The following is a 24,035-nucleotide window of genomic DNA, read 5'->3' as shown; positions in this document are numbered from 1 at the left end:
CATGTTTTATTTGTATTTGTGAAAAAAATTTAAATCTCCACAAGAAAACAAACCCCCAAATCTAATAGCAAAACCAAGTAACACCATGCCTTCAATTTATCTGTTATTCTGGGCCTGGCAATTGTTTAAAGAAAAGTAATAAAGATTCTACATTTGTTTTCAGTTTCAGAGTATGTGGGGGACTGTAGAATTCTTTGTGATCATATGTACATGTCATGTTAACATTGTTCTGCGTTATCCTAAAATCATACCTCAGACTGGCATGCTTTCTAGGAAGGTGCTACTTCGAGGTCTCTGACCGTAGTAGCTCTCTCTGCTGTCTATCTGTCACTCTGTTGTCTATCTGGGTTCCTGATGGGGTCTGTAAGGAGGATTTGGCTGATGCACTCCAAGGTCTGCATTTTTTTCTTTAAATCATGGCCATATGGTAAACTGTTTATTTTGTTATGGTTCTCTCTCTCTCTCTCTCTCTCTCTCTCTCTCTCTCTCTCTCTCTCTCCCTCTCTCTCCTTCTCTCTCTCTTTCTCTTTCTCTTTTAAGATTCACTTATTCACTTTGTATACAGTGCTCTGTCTGCATGTACACCTGCAGGTCAGGTGAGGGCATCAGATAACAGTATAGATGGCTGTGGTTGCTGGGAATTGAACTCAGGACCTCTGGAAGAGCAGGCAGTGGTCTTGACCTCTGAACCATCTCTCCAGGCCCTTGCTCTCTTTTACTGATGGACATGCAGTGGATGTTTTTTGAAAAAAGCCAACTTTTATTAAAATATTTCTGGAAGAAAACTTAAAAAAATAACTTAAAGTTTTTGCATAATAATAATGTATACCTTGCCATCATTTGTACGGCAGTAGTTGTTATTTTTTAGTCTAGCATAAGGTACTATAATATTTCATAAAATCTTAGGCTGTTTGTTTGTTTGTTTGTTTGTTTGTTTTAAATTCAGCCAGGCAATAGTGGCACACACTTTAAATTCCAGCACTCGAGAGGCAGAGGCAGGCAGACCTCTGAGTTCGAGGCAGCCTGGTCTACAAAGTGAGTTCCAGGACAGCCAGGACTACAAGAGAAACCATGTCTCGAAAAACAAACAAACAAAACAAAACAAGCTACTTATCTAATTACCAATCTATTGTGTTGTCCATTGCTCAACTTTGTAATAATCACCATGACAATTTTTCTAAACTGAAAATTACTTAGATTAAAAAGGCAGTGTGTCCCTGGTGGGAATTTCAGCTTGTGTAAGACTTGTATCCTCATGACTATCTGGCTAATCATTTCTGACTGTACAACTCCTAGACCTGGAATTATATGCAATCCCTTATCAAGGACAAAGCTTTTCTTTCTTGTGTTTATCCTTACTGCTTTTCAAAACATTCCAGTATCCCAGGAAATTTAGCTCCTTACCCCCATCCAAAATGCTGTTTACCACAACCAAGCAATGTGTTTCTCATTCTGTTTACTATCTAGTTAACTTTTTTCTTTTTCTTTTTTCGGTTTTTTGAGACAGTGTTTCTCTATGTAGCCTTGGCTGTCCTGGACAAGTTTTGTAGACCAGGCTGGTCTCAAACTCACAGCAATCTTCCTGCTTCTGTTTCCCTGAGTGCTGGGATAACAGGCATGTGCCACCACACCTGGCTTCATCTAGTAACTTTAAGAAGGGTTTATTCTAGGATAAAATGGATATCAAGAGCAATATGGTGAGTGGAGTCATAGTAGTTACTGAGTGGTCCTTGCTCTCCAAGCAACTTATGCCATTCCTTCACAGTGTGTTTCATAGCCACGTATTTGGTACTTTACTGTTGAGAGTGTGTTACTGGACTATGTGAATCAAAGTAAAGCAGGTAACTACTGTAGCCAACTCAGAGGAAGAATGTCATCACATAGCACATGAAGCCTGTAGCAGATTTTTCCCGAGTGGTGCTGCAACCTAGCTATTGGCCATCCCCACCATGTAATTGGTAAATGCACTCACTGTTATCAATGGCCGTTATCACCAGTTCTTGGGTGGGTAATGGAATTGAGACAGAAGGAGCCTCCCTTATTTGCTCTCACCAAAGCTAAGTATTAAGGCTTCTCCATTGGAGCAGGAGACTAGAATTTACTGTTATTTTGCTTTTTAAAAATATTTTAATGGTGTGTACTCTTTGTACAAAGTATTGCACTTCATATAGACAATTTACATCAAATATGTCCTGTCCATTCGAAGACAATAATTGTCATCCTTCCGATTCAAGGAGCAGTCTTTAGTGATATGGTCCTTACCCTGCGTTCACTATGCTGAGAATTATGGTACTTCTTTCGTCTTTGAAAGAAGTAGCTTTCACAGTTAGCTCAGAAGGTGAGCAGTGAGCCACGTGCCTATTCACCCCCTGTCTCCCTCTTGCCCCCCATCACTGAACTAGATCAACTTCCCTTCTCGTACAAGACCTGCATCATCCTCCATGACGCCTAATCCCTAAAATACCGTAGGTTAGGTTTACTTATTACTCAATAGCAATATCTATAATAGCCAAGGTAGTTTTAATTTGGGCATTTAGAATACTTTTATAATAATTTTAGAGATTCTGGGTGAAGTACTGTGCTATAATTCGTGATTGCAGGCTCACTTTGCTGCTTCAGAAACTAGAAAGCGTCACGACTGAATTCAAATTGTGTATTTCAAATATTTCACGGGCGAAGCCCAGCTGCGGTTGCTAGGCAACCTGACAGCCTCCCAAGCAGGGACCAGCTCGCCTCCTACACTTGACCATCTCTCCCGAGTAGTGGGACGCGGAGTCACCATTGGTCCCCATCTCCTCTCACTGACCTTCAATTGGTCAGAGAACCTCTCACTCCGCTCTCGTTGGCTCTCGCCGTCTCTCGCCGTCACGTCATTGGCAGGCATGCTCTCGGGCCACCCTACGTCACCGTCTCACCCCACTTCCCAGGTCCTCCGACTTTGTCCCCGCCCCCTTCCCCCGCCTCTCCAGCCGCGAGGGAAAAACCCCTTAGCGAGGTCACCGCCTCTCATCTCCTTCCTATTGGCAGAAAGTGGACTGAGGGGCGGGCGCTGCCGGGCGACTTTGAGGCCCCTGATTGGTTGAGGCGGCAGCTGCCCCGCCCCCTGCCGCCCCCCGGCGGTGAGGGAGTCGGGTGGGTCGGTGGCTATAAAGCTGCTGAGGGCGGGGAGGCACTGTCCGCTGTTGTCCGTGGTTTGCTCCTTCCTCCGCTTAGGGTCCGCGTCGCGTTTAGGTGAGTGTCCCGCGCGGGCCGGGACAGCCGGCGGCCGAGGCGCCGCAGGCGGCGAGTGCGGGGAGGAGGCAGTGTCCTTGACTAGGCCGGAAGCCACTGCGCTCCGGTCCCGGGCTAAGGCTTGGACCCCGGACCCGGAGGATGGGACGCCGGGAGCCCGCTTGTGCGGGAGTTCGAGGCCTGGGGCGGCGGGGTACCTGGGGCCGCTGCCAGGCGGCGGAGGGGCGCGCGGAGGAAGGCAAAGGGCGTTGAGGTCCCGGTGTTCTGATGACATAGTCAGAAGTCGGAGTGGCCTCAGAGGTGGCTGTGACCACCGAAGTGGGGGCGGCAGCTGGAGATGAGAAGGGAGCTGGGCTGTCTGGGAGTTCCTCGGGTTTATGGTGGACCCCAAAGGGATGGGGAAGCCCAGGCTCATGTGGAAGCTTGTAGGTTGGCAGGGGGTGTGTCCTGCCTCCGCGAACCGCGTTGAGATGAGAGGAAGTGGACACTGTTACTTTTCCCCAGGTCTGGTGCAAGAAATCACAATTGTGGTTCAGACCTAGGCAAGAACTGATGCTCTGGACACCTTTGACGCGTGGCTTGCTTAAAAATCTTAAGATGAGTGAGCTCGCCCCGCCTCCCTTCCCTGCACCCACCGTCCTTTCTTTCCCTCTCCTTCCCTGCCCCCTCCTGTTAATATGATCACGACCTACTGTTAAAAGCAACCAGCCCTAAGTGTTACAAAGATGTGATGGCCCTAGAACTGGCGCACAGATAGACTTTGGATTAAGTCAAGGAAGTTTCAAAGTGTATGGAAATCTCTGAAAAACGTGACCTTCTTTGATCAGTGGAAGAGAAAGAGTTTCCTTGCAACATTCTGGAGGACGGAATTGGGGAGTAGGTGGCCGGAGGTTGTCCTCTTTGCCAAGCTTGCCCCTGTGGCCTTGACCTCAGGCCATCTCTGGCTGCTTTTTACCACCTCCTGCAACCCCTCCTTCCTGCTGTGGTGATCTGGCCTCCCAGGGAGTGTACAGGTGGCTGCTGATATACTGTATTTTAGGGCATGCTAAACAAGTCAGACTACTCATAATTACGTACTTTTCCTTCCAAGCTGTGGTTTACATTTTTATTGTACAGATTCCATCAGGTTGGAGACTAGACTGAAAATCCTCCATGGGGTATCTCCAAGTGGTTCTTAGCAGCTTGTGACTTCTAAGCAGTTCATGTTCTTTGACCAGACTTTGAGGTTTCAGATGTTTTTGTGTGGAGATGGCCTGTCTCATGAAAAGGAGAGGCTATGTTTGTGTCTAACCTTTGAGGAAGTTTCTCCTAAATTAGCACATTTCCCTTAAAGTGCAATTCTAAGTGTCTTTGGCAAACCCAGTTCTCAGGTGTGTCTGACATTGGGGAAGAGGGAATATAAAAACTATGTTTGAAGTCATCTGGAGCTTGCTCTTAACTTTTTTCTCCCCATAAATAGTCCTCCTGATTGCTTATTCATATAATTTAACTGAGGTACTTTTTTTTTTTTTGTATATAGAGCTCTGCCTGCATGTACACCCGCAGGCCAGACAGGGCATCAGATTACATTATAGATGGTTGTGAGCCACCATGTGGTTGCTGGGAATTGAACTCAGGACCTCTGGAAGAGCAGACAATGAGTGCTCTTAACCAGTGAGCCATTTCTCCAGCCCCTGAAGTACTTTTTTTCTGAGGGGTTTTTTGTTGTTGTTAGTAAGCTTTTACATACATTGTTTTCAGAAGAAATACAAAATGTAAGAAGTTGGTAGAACATGGGTTTTTTGGGCCTTTCATTATCCAGGGAAACTGAATTTGTGGTTGAAGGAGATGAACTGTGTAGCAGATCTATTTACACTTTTCCCCCCTTTGGTTTCTCAAGACAGGGTTTATGTTTACTCCTGGCTGTCCTGAAACTGGCTCTGTAGACCAAGCGGCCTTGAACTAGAGATCTGACTGCCTCTGCTTCCCAAGTGCTGAGATTAAAACCACCACCACTCACTCTATTTACACATTTTTACATTTGTGTAAACTAAAGAGGTCAGAAGTTTCATTTAGAAAGGAACAAAGCCTTGCCACTTGATGTCTTAGAAAGCCATATTGTGGACAGCTGTGTCACTTAGATTGTAAGGGTTGAGAAACATGTTACCTAATTAATAGCTGCGTGCCAGCACTAGCATTTTAATCTATCCATCCTAGTGCTTGGCACTTGTTGCTACTCCCCTTAATGTCTGTCAACTGAACAATAAAGAGAAAATTCTTTCTTTTTTTGTTTTGTTTTGTTTTTTCGAGACAAGATTTCTCTGTGTAGCTGGACTGTCCTAGATTTGCTTTGTAGACCAGGCTGGCCTCAAACTCACAGGGATCCTCCTGCCTCCCAAGTGCTAGGACTAAATAAGATTAAAGTCATGCACCGCAGCTGCCCAGCTGAGAAACTAATGTTTTAAAGCGGTTGTAGTTATGTATGGCCTCATGTGAGAGTGAGTAGAAGACTGACATGTTCTCTTCTGATTCGGTTTGGGTTCCTTCCATTGTTTAGATTAGGATCTGGGAATGAGTCAAGCCTGTCCTTTGCTTTGAACAGTAGTGGTAGGGAGCCAGTTTCTTTAAAACTCCTAGACACTGCTTGGCCCTGTAAGCTTATGTTATCTCAAAAGTGATAGCAAAAACTTACTGGAGATGTGTATTTGATCTTAACAAATTTTTTTTCCTGTAATTATTATCTTGGAATTTGTTCTGAATAACTCCAAATTCAGCCAATCTTTAAATGTTCTTTAAAGTCTCTACCACTGCTCAAAAGGGTATCGTAAACTAATCAAATAAGCTGGGCATGGTGGTGCATGCCTTTAATCCCAGCACTTGGGAGGCCAATGCTGGTGAATCACTGTGAGTTCAAGGCCAGCCTGGTCTACAAAGTGAGTCTAGGACAGCCTACACAGAGAAACCCTGTTTCGAAAAACCAAAAAAAAAAAAAAAAAAAAAAAAAAGAATCAAATAAACTGGGCTTGGTGCATACCTTTAATCCCAGTGAGTACTTGGATCTCTGCAAGTTCAAGGCCAGCCTAGTCTATGCAGTGAGTTCCAGGACAGCCAGGGCTACATGGAGGAATCTTGTCTCAAGAAACAAACAAAAAGAATCAGCACATACTGTCCAATGTAGACACAGAGACTCTTCACACCTAATATTTCAGTAGAGGAGAGGCTATGCAGATGTGAGTGTGAATGATGCATCTGTATCGGATTCAGGTCCTTGATGAGAAAACTGGTTTACCTAGGAAAGTTTTCTAGAAAAGATAGCTAGCTTAGAAGAGAGCCTTGAAGGATGAATAGAGGCTCCCAACCCCCACCCCAGTGATGGTTCAGCAAATGGGGCATTTGCCCCCAAGTGTTAATGACCTGAGTTCAATCCCCAGGACATACATGCATTGAGGGAAAGAAGCCATTATGGCAAGTTGTCCTCTGATGCTCACAGGTATGTCATGGCACATGAACATGCACGCGCGCACGCACACACACACACACACACACACACACACACACACACACACACACACACACACACACAAAGATAATAAGGAAATGTGAATAGGCTCTCTGATTGGCAGACCAGCAGGGCTGTGTGTGTTTTACTTGGAGAGCCATACAAATATACAGATGAGGGAAAGACTTTTTCTTTCTTTTTTTTTTTAAAGATTTATTTATGTATGAGTTTTCTGTCTTCATGCACACTAGAAGAGGGTATCAGATTCCAGTATAGATGATTGTGAGCCACCATGCAGTTGCTGGGAATTGAACTCTGGACCTCTGGAAAAGCAGCCAGTGCTCTTAAACCTCGCCCCCCCCCCCAATCTCTCCAGCCTTGAGGGTAAAGACTCTCTAACAGTTTTCACTTATATGCCCCTAAAAAATGGTAGATGTTCTAAATATCATGGTTTTCTCTCCAGTAACAGTGCAAGAGATCAGCAAGTACCTGCTTGCACTTTTATCAGGTACCAGTGTGTACTAGATTAGTTTATCCTCATACTTGTTTAAATCAAGGCTGGGAAATGAGCTAAAAGGAGAAATCCTGTTGAGTAAAGTTCAGCAAAGAAAGCAGCATCAACCCTAGGCAAGGAATAACTGCCATTAAACTTTGACAGTACAGGTTGTATATTATATATCAGAAATGCTTGGGACTGTAAGTGTTTCATGATTTGAAACATTTACACATATGTTAATTGATTTTTGTAAATAAGACTAAAGTCTAAAGGTGAAATTCATGTTTCACATACACCTTCCACACATACCCAGGAAATCTGAAGATACGGTATTTGCAATGTTGCTTGCATTTTGCCTGACCTGTCACATGAGGTCAGGTGAGTTTTCCACACACACAGCATCAGGTCAGCATCCAAAAAGTTGTTCTTTGGTGTACTTAAGATCCCAGTTTTTTAGATTAAAGCTGTACAACTGCACCCTCCCAGCAACTGTAGAATAGAATCAAAAACTTAAACCTCTCTGATAGGTTCTTCTCCAAAGTGCCATCCTGCCTCTTGTCTCTCTCAGAGACCATATGGACTTTGTTATGTTGCCTGCACTTGGCACCCCAGCCTTCTCTGACGCATTAGTATGCTCAGGCCACTGTGTGTGTCTTTCTCCCTGGTGTAATCAAACCAGAAAGAGAACTGAGGATGTGGCCAGAGTTTGGCTGGATTGAGGGACGGCCTAGATTTGATCCCAGCACTGCAAAAATAAACAAGTAGAAAGCGGGTATAGTAACACTTAAGGAAGTGCCTTTGATACAAATTAGAATCTTGCCTTCAAGATAAAGTTAGTTACTTTATTTCAACATGGGGAAAGAATCGTCTTTTCTACCCCACTTAATCTCTTTTTTGTTTGTTTGTTTGTTACAAGTTCAAGGTTTACTTATTTCAGGGCTACAGATGTGGCTCGGCTGTTTAGAGCATTTGCCTCCTGTTGGGAGTGTTGGTGCCTGGTCTTACCAAGCAGTTCCCACGTGTTTCATTGGTCTTCCCAGCCGCCCTCCAGAGAGAGCTGGAAGAGGAGGGAGGGCGTTACCTTGATTTTACAGGCAAGGAGATTGAGATTCAAAGAAGAACACAAATTATTGCTTTAGTGCATAGTAAACTCTGGAAACTCTTTTTTCTAGAAGCTTACTTCTGTTTTTTCATCCAGATTCTTGGTAGCCTATGTTTATAGAGAAGACTGACTCTCCCAGAGTCATAGCTGAGTGGGGATGTGATGCTGGTTCCTTAGCAGAGATGAAACTGCTGCCATAAGGATTAAACAAGGGCAGGTGGTCCGTAACCTTTGAGTACCATATTTTTCTAAGCATGTGTTGAATTGCGTTTTTGTTTTGCATAATATAATATAGAGAAGGGAAGTCCTATTTTAACTCTCCTTGAACTGAAGCCATTGGTTGTGTGGTGCTTATGACTTTAAAAGTTCTCATTTGAAACTCCTAGTGCCTGAAGGAGGAAACAGTGACAGCCCTGGAGACTGCCTTTCTCTGTCCTTCACACAGGTATGGCACCAGTCCTGCTTCTTAAGGAAGGCATTTTCTCTAGTGGGAGGGGTGTGATTTTTTTTTTTTATCCTAGAGTAATGACAGTTTGCATGCACCATATAGTCTTTTCTTTTCCCTCCCCGCTCCTTTTTTTCTTTCACTGTGTCACCTACATAGAACTTGCTATGTAGACCAAGCTGAAAAACTCGAAGATGCGCCTGACTCTCCCTCCCAAGTGCTGGGATTTAAGGCATGTACCACCACGCCTCAAGCCATATTTTCCTAAAATTACATGCTGCCTTTTAAAAGTAATTAATGTGCCAGGCACAGTAGCACACCTGTAATCCCATCACTCAGGGAGGCAGAGGCAGGCAGATCTTTGTGAGTTCCATGCCAGCCTGGTCTATAAAGCAAGTCCAGGACAGCTGAGGCTACACAAGAGAACCCCCATCTGGAGGGAAAAAAAATAGGGAATGCTATAAACACTTCTAGAGACTTTCTAATTCTGTATTTAAAAGTTAGTGTTTACTTGTAACATGAAAAAATACAGGTAATAAAATTTAGCCGTATAACTTAATTTGAAATAATCATAGATGGGCATAGCTGCCCGAGGTACTTTTAGTTACTTGTTTGTTTGCAGTTTGTTAGTTTGAGGCAGATCTTCTTTGGTAACGGATTCAGTTCTTCTGCCTCAGCCTCCTATACCACACTCTGCATCTCAACAGTGCTTTTTAAATTACGGTTTCAAACTCTGGGTGAGTGGTTAAGGCTATATGAGAATAGACAGTATCCTAATTATTTGCAGCTATTGTAATGCCGTACAGGTCTCAAGAGAAGAGATGCTGACCCTAAACAACAGAGGAGCTTGAGAATCTGCAGTAGCTGAAAACTGTCAGGCATAATTTGGTTTAGGACAAAGCAAGGAGTGGAGTGGAAGCTCAGCCAGGACTCTCATAATAGCCCAAAGCCTGTTGCTTAGTCATTGAGGAAAGTAGTTACAAGATTTCTTGCCTGACTTTGTTAGGGCTTGTAGCTTCTTTTGTCCTCCAAACGGGTGTGGTCTTTTTAGGGAACAGGACCTTCTGATGGTGCTGGCTCGTTGGAAGACTTTGGGAGTTTACTAGGGTTCTGTGGTAGGCATGTGCCTTTGCCGCCTTTTAAGTTGAGATTGAAAGGAGAAACCTTTGTTTTTATTATAAATATATAATCTTCACTATGCTACTCTCTTTTTTAAAAAACTTATTTTATTTGCATTGGTGTTTTGCCTGCATGGATGTCTGTGAGAGAGTGTCTTCTGAAATTTATATCTGGTCTGTTTTAGCATTTGGGAGGCTATAAGGACGCATTGTCAATAGGAGATGCAACAGTAACATTTTACGCTGAAAATTATATCAACTTTCTGTTCTTCTACATGCCATTAAGCTGTGACTTCATCTTCTTCTCTGCTGCCGTAGTCTTCATACACTTTCTTTAGCTGAGAGGTGTTGGTTGCTTGGTTGTTTGTCCCCCCACCTCCCAGTTATATTTGTTTTATTTCAAATTGGATATCTGTTTACTAGGAACATATGGAAAATATCTTGGCTACTAGAAATTCTCCGAGAATGAATAATATTGACCAAATTACACACACACTGTCACGCACGCACGCGCGCACAGACACACACACACACACACACACACACAGAGTCATGAAAACTTGATGCCTAGTGGGCTGTCTGAGCTAACCTACAATTTTGTGACAGGTGATTTGGTATTTAGCAACAACTTATTCTCAAATCTTCACTAAATTTACTGGTGGGAAAGTACATTATAAAGTATGTTTTTGTTCATTTTACTTCTAAAGGCATTGTGGGCCAGTGGGCAAAGGCAAGGGGGAAATTTCCATTTTTCATCATGTTGCAAACAGTCTGAAGAGTTGAAAAGAATCTGAAGGGAAAGACAGAAGTCATCCTTCCTGGCTGCCTGAGCGCTGTCCATGAATGCGTGGGCTGGCGTCTCCTTCTTTTACTTTTTTTTTCCCCTTTGGGGTTCTGGAGATTGAATTAAAGACCCTGTACGTTGGTCCTTTCACCACGTATGTGTGTAGGCATGTTTTTTTAAAGATAGGCTTTCTCTGTCTGGCAGCCCTGGCTGTCATGGAACTCACTTTGTAGACCAGGCTAGCCTTAAACTCACAGAGATCCTCCTGCTTCTGCCTCCTGAATGCTGGGATTAAAGACACGTACTAATGCTAATTGTAGAACTTTTTGCTGTGGGTTGTACCAAGGACTTAGTTTAAAATCTGTGCCTGGTAATGGCAGCCCCTTGTCTTTTTTCCAACCTCAGTGTATTGAAGTGAACACCAACTTTAGATAATCATGGATTGATAGAGAGCTTCTGTCGTAGCGCTGAGTGAAGGCCTCAGAGGCATGCCAGCTGTCGCTCATCTAGAAAGTATGCTTGTACATTTTGCCTTGAGACACATACAAGGAGCTGAAAATTTCAGGAGGTAGAAGGTAAACACTTGTTTAACCTCTTACTAGGCTATTACTAGAATGAGTCCCTAGCATTGTAATATATGCTTCTGGGTCTAACTATTAATGATGACACATTTTTTAATGTATTGTACACTGAAGCAGCATCAGTGATGTAGGACTTAAAGGATGTAATTGGCAAATTATTATGTTTATTGTTGCTTTCCATTTAATAGTATATACATGTTGTGCTTGGTAAAAGGGGGGGTAGAGAAGTCCAAGGCATGAGGAGATTAAAAGGCACTTGGACTACGTTGAGGTCACTCGGGTCTATTAATCTGCTTGGATACCATAAACAGTTAGCACCATGTGAAAATAGTACCATAGTCTGCATAGTCTGGGAGATTAACAACGGGATTTTATTTTTTAAGTTCTGGAGTACAGCTCAAGGTACATGAGCCTTCTTTATTAAGGCCTTTGTGTGGGTTGGAGATGGCTGCCACCTTGTCATCACCTTATATGGCAGAGGCAGAATACCTGCATTCAGACTTCAACCAACTCTCTTATAAGGGTGCCAGTCTGGGCTGGAGAGATGGCTCAGCGGATAAAGACTCAGCTCACAGCTAGAGGTACCAGGTACTGATCCAGTGCAGAGGTCTCATCCTCTCGACTCCCTCCCAAGGACCATACCTCCAAATGCCAGGCCAGGCATGGTGGCTCCGCTCGCCTCTGATCCCAGCACTGGAGAGACTGGAGCAAAAGGATCACCTTAAATGTCAGACCAATTTGGATTATAGAATAAGATCCTATCAAAGAAGTAAAGGCTTTTAACTTCATTGTTTCCTTATTTATGCTTTAATATATCCATAACCTAATGACTTCTGTACTATAAAGATGTTTCATGTTTAAGGACCAAGCTTTTCTGCTTTAGATATTTCCTCAAGATCTCAATAATTAACTCACTGTGGCAATAACCATGATTTTATCCTATTTTAATATTAAACCAGTGTTGTCAGTGGCAGAGAACAAGTGACGTGGATTTGACTTTTCATTTTAGTGTCAGATTAGCAGCAGGTTGACAAATGCTGTCTTAGATACCAAATTGGTTTGACCAGGTAACTGGCAAACTGCATGTTTAGTAGTGTAGAGAGCTCAACTTCTGTCTCTTGAGTGGCATTGTCCAGTTAAAACATACCTAACGTGGGGGCTGGATTATTGGAGAGCATGCTGGTGGGCCGTGAAGAGTGGCTGTCTCCCTTTGCTCCCACAGTCGGGCCAAGAGGTTTTTAACCACTTCCTGTACCAAAAAGCCCCACCACACACACCTTGTTGGAAATACCCAGACTGATCTTTCATTTCTTTTCTTTCTTTTTTTCTTTTTTCTATTTTAAAGATTTATTTATTTAAGAATACCGTGTTTTGCCTGCATGTACACCTGCAGGCCAGAAGAGGGCATCAGATCTCAATACAGATGGTTGTGAGCCACCACATGGGTGCTGGGAATTGAACTCAGGACCTTTGGAAGAGCAGACAGTGCTCTGAACCTCTGAGCCATCTCTCCAGCCTGATCTTTCATTTCTTGATAAATAGACCTTTTAAAGGCCTTGAGGTTGCTAGGTTAAATGACTACCCCTGGGCCAGATGACAGTGGTCTGAAGAGCTAGCAATTTTTGTTTCTCTTGGTAAGTAAATCTAGACAATGGCTGATTTATTTATACTCTCTGAGAAATAGTCTCTTTGATTGGTCAATGATATATATATATATATATATATATATATATATATATATATATTTTTTTTTTTTTTTTTTTTTTTTTTTTTTTTTTTTTTAAGATTTTATTTATCTATTTTTGTTTGCTGGTGTGTCTGTGTGGGTTTATGTGCATCTCTGGAGGCCAGATCCCAGTGGTGGCCAGGGCAGAGATGCCCTTAAGCTGGAGCTGCCTGAGGTTGTGAACCACCTAATGGGGGTACTAGGAATGAAACCCAGGTCCTGGAAGAGCAAGTGCTCTTAACAGCAGCCAAGCCATCTCTCTAGCCTGTCAGTAATACTTTTAAATCATCGTTTTATTCCATAGTTGTTTTTTGTTTTGGTTTGGTTTTTGGCTTTTTGTTTGTTTGTTTGGTTGGTTGGTTGGTTTTTTGAGACAGGGTTTCTCTGGGTAGCCCTGACTCTACTGTACTCGCTTTGTAGAACATGTTGGCCTTAAACTCACAGAGATCTGCCTGTCTCTGCCTCTCGTGTGTTGGGATTACAAGTATGCACCACTATACCCAGCTTATTCCATAGTTCTTTAAGTAAAATCTTGTGGGAAGGTTGCGTGTGTGTGTGTGTGTGTGTGTGTGTGTGTGTGTGTGTGTGTGTAAGAGAGAGAGAGACAGACAGACAGACAGACTGACTGACTCCAGGGTCTTGTACCACTGAGCTATATCCCAGCATTAAAATCATGTTTTTACTTTATTTTAATTATTATTTTATTCAGATTACATCTCAATTGTTATCCCCTTGCTTGTCTCCTCTCGTCCCTCCCTTCTTCCCTCTTTCACCCTATTCCCCTCCCCTAGGTCTGTGACAGAAGGGAACCTCCTCCCCCACCATATGGTCACAGCCTATCAAGTCTCTTCTTGGTAGCAACATCTTTATAAAAGGTTATATTCAACAAATACTATTCCTTATGAAGTTGCGACTTTAATATATAAGTATCTAAGCTTAGAGAAACTGGGGTAATCCAGGTGACTTTTGGATTCTCACCATCTGTTTTGCAGCCTTGAGCTTGAAAAGTCGGCAGCCACTTGGAATGTGAACCGTGTGTCTGTTTTTCTCTGTGCAGCTCTTGCAGCATGCCGGGGTCACTTCCCTTGAATGCAGAGGCTTGCTGGCCCAAAGACGTGGGGATTGTGGCCCTTGAGATCTACTTTCCTTCTCAATACGTTGATCAAGCCGAGTTGGAAAAATATGATGGTGTAGATGCTGGGAAGTATACCATTGGCCTGGGCCAATCCCGGATGGGCTTCTGTACTGACCGGGAAGACATCAACTCTCTTTGCCTGACTGTGGTTCAGAAGCTAATGGAGAGAAACAGCCTCTCCTATGATTGCATCGGGCGGCTGGAAGTTGGAACAGAGACAATCATCGACAAGTCAAAGTCCGTGAAGTCTAACTTGATGCAGCTGTTTGAGGAGTCTGGGAATACAGATATAGAAGGGATAGACACAACCAACGCTTGCTACGGAGGCACAGCTGCAGTCTTCAACGCTGTGAACTGGATCGAGTCCAGCTCTTGGGATGGTGGGTCCCATGTCTGCTCTCTGAAGCTTAAGCAAGCTCACACGCACAGGCAGAACGCCCTCCTGAGGAGAGCCCGGGTCTCAGATAATGAATAGTATCCCCAGCCCACCAATGGCCGATAGTCAGTGAGTGCCGTGTGCAAACTACTACTAGTTAGACTAGTCCAATACATTTAAAAGAGACTGACTCTTGGCTTGTGTCGTTTGTTTATTTTAAGGAAGAATAATAGGAAAACTGAGCTGTTCAAAATTTAGACAGAATGCTTTTTTGTTCTTTTACCAATATGGGGAAAGTGTGTTCTGGGGGAAAGGTAACAGGCTTGAGTTCACATGCACTATCCGTTATTTTGACCATGTGAATTACATTTTTCAGGACGATATGCCCTGGTAGTCGCAGGAGACATTGCCATATATGCCACAGGAAATGCCAGACCCACAGGTGGAGTTGGAGCTGTGGCCCTACTGATTGGGCCAAATGCTCCTTTAATTTTTGACCGAGGTGAGTGTTCGAGAAGTTGTTTTTTGTGTGTGTTGTTTGTTTGTTTTCTTCCTTTCGTGGTGCTGGGCTTGACCTGAACCTTGGGCCTTGTGCCTGTTAGGCAAGCATTCTATTTCTGAGCTTTATCCCAAGGTCTTGTAAATGTAAACGCAGGCTATTACTAAGCTCTGCAGGCTGGACTTGAGCTCCTTCTGCAGCCCAGGCAGGCCTGTCACGAGGTCCTCTTGTTTTGGCTTCTAAGTGTCAGGGATCACAGGTCTGTGCTAGCACGCTTATTTATTTATATTTATTATTTACATTTCTTATTGACGCTGTTCTGAGAAATTGGGATATAACAGAAGCTAGCATTGCTGCATGTTTATTGGCTGCCAAGTGCTTCCTGTGTATCACTTGGCCTTTGTAACTTTTTTCCAAAAAGTGGCCTATCCTCCCTCCACAATGACGTAAAATCGCCTAAGGTGGAGTTGAAGACATAATGTACTGTAGTAACTTGCGACAGTCATTGATAAGTTCATTTGTCCTTAGGATACCAGCATCATCTCCTACTTAGATTCATTTAGGAAATTTGCAGGAGTCTCAGGACAGCCGATGGTACTGCAGAGTTTTGTTTAAATTATATTGGCTTCACCTTGCACTTCCTATATTGAAGAGCTAATGACTGACTGGTTGAGGAGAGCCCTTCAATAAGGCAGTGTGCTATTTAAATGCAAACATCACCTAGCAGGACTGTGTCAGCATCTTCTGTTCCACTTCTAATAGGACTCCGCGGGACACATATGCAGCATGCCTACGACTTTTACAAGCCTGATATGCTCTCTGAATACCCTGTGGTAGACGGGAAGCTCTCCATACAGTGCTACCTCAGTGCACTGGACCGCTGTTACTCTCTCTACCGCAAGAAGATCCGTGCCCAGTGGCAGAAAGGTGGGTTTTCCTCCAACCCCTTTTCTCATACAGATTATGGTATCTGGAGGGCAGTGTAATAATGTGCTGGATGACCAAAGCTTCTTTGTGAACAACCCTTCATGTGCTAAATGTTATTTTCTGTAGTTCGGGAAACATGTAACTTGGGTAAAGACACAAGTTTTTCTGCAGAGCTACTCCTAAAACTTAAGTTGACTTATTAATACATTACAAAAGAACTTGAACTTTGCTAAATTTTTTAGAAGAGTATTTAAATGAGGTTTTAGTTTTCAATTATTTTTCAGAAGCAACTGCTTAAAAGATTATTTTTTCCTTATTAGAATTTATCTTCTTATAGATGAAATAGTTAACAAATATTAAGGACTATAGTAGCCACAAACAAGAAGCATTCTAATGGCATGTAAAATACAGTTTTATAGTTTTATATATGTGTGTGTGTGTGTGTGCGTGTGTGTGTGTGTGTGTATAACAGTACAATGCTATTTGTACTTACTTAGCAGTATATTTTAAATGTCATTATTTAATAGTACTGTTTTTTGAAACAAATCTTATTTTATAACTTAGACTGGCCTCAAACTAACGACCCTCCTACGTTGGCCTCCCCAGGGCTAGAGTTACAAGGAAGTCCACCACATCAGGCTTAGCAGTATGTTTTTACAAGGCCAGTGAGATTTCAGCTTTTTTATTTTAGAACCCCACAGTAAGTATACTTTGTATGTGCATATGCTGAACAGAAACAGAAGTGCTGTGAAATTAACCATGCTGCAAAGTAATGCAGTTTGCTATTTTTTGTATCCTTCAAGAAAAAGAAAAAAAATATATATATAAAAAGAAATGGTGACCTAACTGATCTGCTGATACATATCTGAAAGTCAGTGATAACGGTCATATATAGCAGAGTGTCTTATTTAAATACACATTTTAAACTACTGAAGAGATTTTATTAGACAGGATTTGGAGTTGCTACTTAAGGACACAGGGCAGGTGGCTCTTCAGTTGCCACCCTGTCTGCTCTCTTTGTAGTATAGTACATATACTTGTTCTAATTCTTGAAATTAATAAGTAAGTAAAGGTAGAAACATCCTAGGCATTTCTGAAGTCAGATTGTGTCCTGGCTTCTGTGGTATCATTATTTCTTGGTCTTCTGTTTCAGAGGGAAATGATAAAGACTTTACCCTGAACGATTTTGGCTTCATAATCTTTCACTCACCATATTGTAAACTGGTACAGAAATCTCTAGCTCGGATGTTCCTGAGTGACTTTCTTAATGATCAAAACAGAGATAAAAACAGCATTTACAGTGGCCTAGAAGCCTTTGGGTAAGAGGTTTTTATGTGTTATTATTTTTATATTATATGAGATTATTTGTATAGACCTGAAAAACATAGTTAAAAATATTCCTTTCTAGTTGGGCAGCAGTGGCACATGCCTTTAATCCCAGCGCTCAATTGGCAGGTGGATCACTGAGTTTGAGGTCAACTTGGTCTACAGAGTGAGTTCCAGGACAGCCAGGCTACACAGAGAAACCCTATCTCGAAAAAACAAAAACAAACAACAAATTTTATTCTAATATATTTATCTTTTCAATGAAAACACAGTTCTTAGAGGTGGTAACTAGCTGGCTTACCCAAATTCATGGGTAATTTCTACTAAAGTTTCTGGTCTCTGACTTTACCTCCAGTCCTGTTGTTATCAGCATAATAATGTGATCCACAGACACAGCAGTACTTGCTGCAGCTCCATTGACCCTTTCCTCCCTGCAGCCCCGATGCCCTGGGTCACCCTGCACCTCAGCAGTAGTGACCCCACCTCATGTTTTAGGGCCTAGGATGCTACACATGTTACATTCCTTCTTGTCTCCATTTAAGGAACTTCTTGATTTTTCGAGGCTTATTTCCTATAATATGACTGGATTTTAAAGACTTCTGTGCTGTGTTTTGTGGCTCTAACACTTTAGTGAGTCTGTTAGAGTCTGTCAGTATCACGCTGTCTTTACTTGACTGTAGCAGTGTTGTTTGGGCAAAGGACTGTACCATTGATTGGCTTGACTGTAGCAGTGTTTGGGCAAAGGACTGTACCATTGATTGGCTTGACTGTAGCAGTGTTTGGGCAAAGGACTGTACCATTGATTGGCTGACGTCACTATATGATTACGATGCTGCTCCCTGGCTTTTAGTAAGTGGCAAAACAAAACTATATATTCACAGGTTTGAGTATTGATTAGGACAACTACTAACAAAGCAAAAGCATAGTATTTACATGCTATATAATTGTCTCTTTAATATATTACATAATATATTGTTTCAGGGACGTTAAATTAGAAGATACTTACTTTGACAGAGATGTGGAAAAGGCATTTATGAAGGCTAGTTCTGAACTGTTCAACCAGAAAACAAAGGCATCTTTGCTTGTATCAAATCAAAATGGCAATATGTACACATCATCTGTATACGGCTCCCTTGCTTCTGTTCTGGCACAGTAAGTATAGATCTTGGTCCCTAGCTCCCCTTTTCTGAATGATAGTGCGTCTTCAGGGCTGGTCTACTGATGTGAAGAGCAAGGGAGGCTGCAGCTCTTCCTGAGGCTTTGTCACTGTCTCTGGGCTTTCCTGAATCTAGTTTTTGTGTAGTCTTGACCTACAGTTAATAACTGCGGAAGTCCCATCGTTCCCTAAAAGATGCAGGCTTTGCTTTAAGTGTGCACCCAGCACTAAGACCTCAATTCTGGGTGCTTACTGCAGTGTTAACTCTTAGAGCAGGGAGCGGTGGTGCACACCTATAATCCCAGTGTGCAGGGGGTTAAGGCAGGAAGATTGTTAGTGCAGGTCCAGCATGGGCTGTGCAGGCAGACCATGTGTCAGAGTAACGGAAAAAAGCTTTGAGTCAGCTGCTGCGTGGAGCTGCAGACTGCTTGTGGCTCCGACACACTGTAGTGTGCTCCTGTTACGTGTGCCCTTTCCCGTACACAGGTACTCTCCACAGCAGTTGGCAGGGAAGAGGATCGGAGTGTTCTCCTACGGTTCTGGCTTGGCTGCCACTCTTTACTCCCTTAGAGTCACACAGGACGCCACCCCAGGTGAGTGCCATGTCCGTCAGCACAGCACACTGCAGATGCCTGGGAGGCCATCCCATTCTCTGTTTATTTCATTACTTCTTCCCAGAGGCCTTTTTACTCTCTACCCTACAAATCTGCCTTAAGAGACTAGATTTTTCCTCAGTGGTTTTGACTGTATTGAAGTGAACATTTGCGCCTCCCTTGAGAAAAAAGGAACAAAATTAAGGGAAAACTTGGCATCATTGAAAAGTATGCTGAGGGCTGAATATAGAAAACTTTATAGTTTCAAATCCACGTGTTTCTAGCTGGTGGCCTGGCTGATACTAAAGAGTGTCTGGTCAGAGGCGGTAGGAGGTGGTGTCAGGAAGGCACCATCTGTATCTTAGCTAAGCAGTAGCTAGGAGTTTTTAAAAGAGAGAAGAAATCATTTGCATTTGGCAACATTTTATTAAGTTATTTTGAGACATGCTATTCTTGGTCTTTTAATGTTGAAGTTATTTGTTCTTTTAGGGTCTGCTCTTGACAAAATAACAGCAAGTTTATGTGATCTCAAGTCAAGGCTTGACTCAAGAACCTGTGTGACACCGGATGTCTTTGCTGAAAAAATGAAGCTCAGGGAAGACACGCATCACCTCGGTAAATGCTGTGTTGGAGACACAGTCATGTAAACACACAGTACATAAGGCAAGGATAGGACACGCGTCACCTCGGTAAATGCTGTGTTGGAGACACAGTCATGTAAACACACAGTACATAAGGCAAGGATAGGACACGCGTCACCTCGGTAAATGCTGTGTTGGAGACACAGTCATGTAAACACACAGTACATAAGGCAAGGATAGGACACGCATCACCTCGGTAAATGCTGTGTTGGAGACACAGTCATGTAAACACACAGTACACAAGGCAAGGATAGGACACGCATCACCTCGGTAAATGCTGTGTTGGAGACACAGTCATGTAAACACACAGTACACAAGGCAAGGATGTCACAGCTTTGTTGAGTACTACTGTGGTGTTAGTGACAACTGTAGAGAAATAGGGAAATTCCCTGTTTACTTTGATTGCCAGATGGGTTAATCATGTGTAATTTTTGATATTCTGCTCTCCTTTCAGCCAACTATATTCCCCAGTGTTCAATAGACTCACTGTTTGAAGGAACATGGTACCTAGTTAGAGTGGATGAAAAGCACAGAAGAACCTATGCCCGGCGCCCCTTCACAAATGACCGCAGTTTGGATGAAGGAGTGGGACTTGTGCATTCTAACACAGCAACAGAGGTCAGTAAACCTCACTGTGTTAACCCTGCTCTTTGGCAGAATATGGGAACTTTTCACTCCCATATGTCTGGGTTTGGGAGCCCTAAGAGATGTACAACTTAAAGAGATGTCAGTAAGGCAGAGTGACTCAGAGCAAGGGCCCTGGCCTCTCCATCCATCTTTGCCATTTCCAGCTGTAGAAGGCACCTACTAAGTGCTGGGTTTGTCAGGAACTAGAACTGAGGGGAAATTTAGAGAAGGCTCCTTTGTGTCTTAGGGGCTGGTAAGCAGTGTGGGGGCGGGGTGCTGAACCCCTCATATTTCTCTTGAGACCTTTTCAGAAGTGACAGCAATGATAGAATTCCTGTTATATGCTAGGCACTTAGATTTCCTTTTATAACCCTTACAAGCCTTATACTATCCTCTTGAGGTTTACAAATGGTCCTAACTCCAAGGTGAGGCCCGTAGAAGTCTCATCACTCAGGATTACATGGTTATTAACTCATCTCTGTGTGTGTAATCGTACATCTGGAGGTAGCATCTGAGCTGGGCTGTAAGAAGTTATGGTGAAGACTTGGAAGGCCCTCCTTACTACTGAGTAACTGCAGAAACATCTCACTGTAAGGGCAAGACTGGGTGCTTAGGTCTCCTTGGAAAGCTTCACAGTGTGAGTCAGTGTCAGCTTCTAGATTTGTTCTTTATTGGCTTCTCTGTTCTTTTTTAGCCTTCTGATTCTTAGGGGAAAAAAGCCTGTAAAAGCCAACAACTGTTTCCTTTTCGTTTTAGCATATTCCAAGCCCTGCTAAGAAAGTGCCAAGACTCCCTACAACCACAGCAGAATCCGAATCAGCTGTCATTAGTAACGGGGAACACTGAGCTCTGTGGGCCGTAAGGCTTCACAGCGCCTAGGGCTGGGGTGGGGTATGAAACCGTTAGAGGAATCGATGTCTCGGGACAATTTTACAGATTATGTGTTGCTTAAAATGTAATGTAACTGACATGGAGCCTAGAAAACTATTGTGTTCTTGAAGGGTCTCTGCTGAACTTGCTAACGCGCTTCCTGCTGTGGTCTGGCCAGTGGTGAGTGTGCTGCGATGGTGCTAAGGGCTCTGAACCTCTATGCCTCTCTGATGTTTGTATGCATGCACTTCGTTTTCAAACATGGTGTGAGGGCTTCTGCGGCAACAAGCAGAGCTACTAGTGTCCAATTTTAAAAATTGGTTGGTTTTATTTTTTCTTTCTTTCTTTTTAATGTGTAAGAATTTTATACTTAAAAAGTACCTGTAGCATTTGGCGGGGGCAACTTTTCTAGGTTGGGGATTGTGGAATTTAAATGTTACGCACAAACCCTGCTTGAAAATGTCAAGACAAGCATTCTCTTTTTTGAAGATTTGTAAATCCTAAAGAGAAAAGAGGGTTACAGTTCTAGAATCTGGATGAACCATCAGTGAGAAAGCTTAACTGTAATCACATGAGCAGACGGATGCTGGCATCGAGCAGCCTCCGTCACAGCCAGTAGGGCTCACCTGGGCACTGGGGGCAGGACTGTGGGAACTGGTTCTGGCCAGGTCACGGCAGCTGGCGCTCAGCAGCACTGAGTCGCCTGGTGTGAGGAAGCTGGGCAGCCCTGATGTAAAGCAGGAAGAAGGGGCGGGGCATTATTAGGTTACAGTGTTACAAATCCAGTTTACAGACTGACAGCTTAAATTCATAGGACACCTTTTTTCCTTTGTGGTTTGTGTATTTTTGTGTTTTGTTTGTTTTTGTATCTGTTCAATGGAAATAAAAATTAACCCACGTTTTCACATAGTGAACATTTCACATAATCTGACTAGCCAAAAGGAATATTCACTTCAACGTCCAGAAGTCATAACATTTTTCCTAAACTTTAACTTTAAAAAACAACAAAAACTACCACATGAGATAATAAGAAAATTCACTAGCAAGTTTTCTGGGTGATTTTGGTGCTGAACAGTGACATGAGCCTCACGACTAGAGATAGTTGGAACTAATGTACAGAACTAAAATTTTAAACTTTATTTGCTGTTCAATTCTGTGAAGTTTCAGTTATCTAAAATAAACATACACATGTAGTGTTTCAGATTTGCAAGGTGGTATGTAATGTAGCATCTGTAAGATATTCTTGTCAATATTAACTAGTAGGGTTTTGATTTGTACAGTTTTAATTGGTTAAAATGATTTCATTTTAACATCCACTGCTATAGATGAATAATGTAAGTTCAGATTTAAAGAATAGAGGGGAAATGGTGCATGTAATCCTTTTGCAAGTACTGAGAGTTCTGTATGTTTTTAAAAAGAGTAATTTAATGTTTGCGTGCCAAGAAGGTTTTCTCAGAGTCCATTGCCGGCAATGGGCAAGCCTGGCGACACTGGCACGGAACGTTAACCGAATACCTTACTAATAGCGAGATGAATAACTTTGAAATAAAGTTTTAGACAAATATTTCAGATATTTGAGTGTTCTTTTCTGAGCCAACAACTTGGTCATGGGGTCAGCAAATGGCTGTTTTTAAATGTGAGCCTTCAGTTCATTACTCATTGGCTTATTCTGCCAGCATTCCCAAACACAGCATAAGGAACACACTCTGCCTACGGAGAAATAAAGTGTATCCCTTGTGGCCGTGTCGCTCCTATTAGGGTTCTACACACTAGGAAACAGCAGATTATTCTCTGGTGTACAACAACTCATATCATCATTTTAGACCTAAGGTCAGTACGTATTGATACTTAGTTTCATTTTCTGGTCCAGTGTCCTCGCACTCAGGTTGGCCCAGTGTTCTCAGGTCACTTTTCTCCCATACCCTGGGCTCCTAGGAAAGAGACCTTTCCTGTGTCCTGTGGGGAGTCGGCTTTGTTGTCTTTTTCTGGATTTTGAGCTTCACACTAAGTATGAAAGCAATTACTTGTGATCTCCTGTGACATAATTGAAGCTCATCTTGTGTCTGCTACTTGTGATCTGAAAACCCTGAGATGGAAGTTGGGATAGCCAAGGCTGTAGCAGGCTCTCATTTTAAACAGGGTATTGTTTTCATTGAGACAGGCTCTCACGTAGGTTGGCCTAAGCGGCTAATCCTCCTGCCCCCGCTGGGATTACAGGCATTGTGCTACCAGGCCCAGGCAGAAGCCACCTGATCTTAATGTCAAAGTGAATTCTTTCTTCAAACTTTTGAAGAGCTGTTCTTAAGTTAAAGATCCTTTTGGGTTTTGTTTTGTTTTGTCCTTGATTGTAGGGGGGAAATTGATTGTAGGAAGAAGTAGCTGACCTGAGATTCTTTGGGCAAAATTACTTCTGTTGAGGTAGTAATTTGATTCAGAGGATTACAAATAAAATAGGTTCCCCCCCTAAAACAAGATGCCAGTTCACTTATCAGCAGCAAACATTTTCCACCAGCATTGAGGCTTGTGGATTCTGTGGCATTTTCTCCCCACATACTTGTGTGAGAAGAGTCTAGAATCCCCCAGGCAAAGGGATTGTTGTCACACTGACGTATGTGACGAGCACATGGAAACATGACATGGTGGGGCAACCGTCACTCCTAAGACTTATCATCTGTGGTGTAGGAGGAAGACAGCACTGGGTTCTGTGGGTGAACAAAGCAATAGCCAAAGTGAAGTCTAAACACAGCCCAAGTGGAGAGAAACAACACTGAGGGAATTGCAGACGCTGGCTAATAAGCACTGTCAATCGAGACAAATGTGCAAGTGGATCTTAAGTGTGTCAGAAACTGTGGAGGGAAAACTGTAAGACCGGCCATGAGAGAGTTTGCCTCCCATTGAGAACACTTACCTTTGACTTTGATAGG

General features: G+C 42.9%; 1 protein-coding gene across 2 annotated transcripts; it reads left to right on the top strand.

Annotated features, from left to right (window-relative positions):
- Positions 1-3,073: 3,073 nt before the first annotated feature.
- Positions 3,074-21,332, top strand: Hmgcs1 (3-hydroxy-3-methylglutaryl-CoA synthase 1). Of its 2 annotated transcripts, XM_051172242.1 has the most exons (11): positions 3,097-3,231; positions 8,694-8,752; positions 14,019-14,476; positions 14,849-14,974; positions 15,734-15,898; positions 17,052-17,217; positions 18,206-18,376; positions 18,867-18,973; positions 19,463-19,588; positions 20,069-20,232; positions 20,998-21,332. In XM_051172242.1, exons 3-11 carry the CDS (start codon positions 14,029-14,031, stop codon positions 21,085-21,087), a joined length of 1,563 nt encoding a protein of 520 aa, XP_051028199.1. In that variant the 5' UTR covers positions 3,097-3,231; positions 8,694-8,752; positions 14,019-14,028; the 3' UTR covers positions 21,088-21,332. The 2 variants fall into 2 exon arrangements, with proteins under 2 accessions (XP_051028198.1, XP_051028199.1); XM_051172241.1 differs by lacking the exon at positions 8,694-8,752 and having other exon boundaries at positions 3,074-3,231.
- The last annotated feature ends 2,703 nt before the right edge of the window (positions 21,333-24,035 follow it).

This window comes from Acomys russatus, chromosome 30, assembly GCF_903995435.1.
Source record: "Acomys russatus chromosome 30, mAcoRus1.1, whole genome shotgun sequence".
NCBI lineage: Eukaryota > Metazoa > Chordata > Mammalia > Rodentia > Muridae > Acomys > Acomys russatus.
This window is presented reverse-complemented; position numbering and strand designations above follow the sequence as displayed.

Excerpts from the sequence above, each read along its gene's own strand:
- Hmgcs1 (XM_051172241.1), top strand. The coding sequence starts at position 14,029 with ATGCCGGGGTCACTTCCCTTGAATGCAGAGGCTTGCTGGCCCAAAGAC. Across the intron at positions 15,899-17,051 it reads CCGTGCCCAGTGGCAGAAAG|AGGGAAATGATAAAGACTTT; the intron begins GTGGGTTTTCCT and ends CTTCTGTTTCAG. Across the intron at positions 18,974-19,462 it reads CACACAGGACGCCACCCCAG|GGTCTGCTCTTGACAAAATA; the intron begins GTGAGTGCCATG and ends TTGTTCTTTTAG.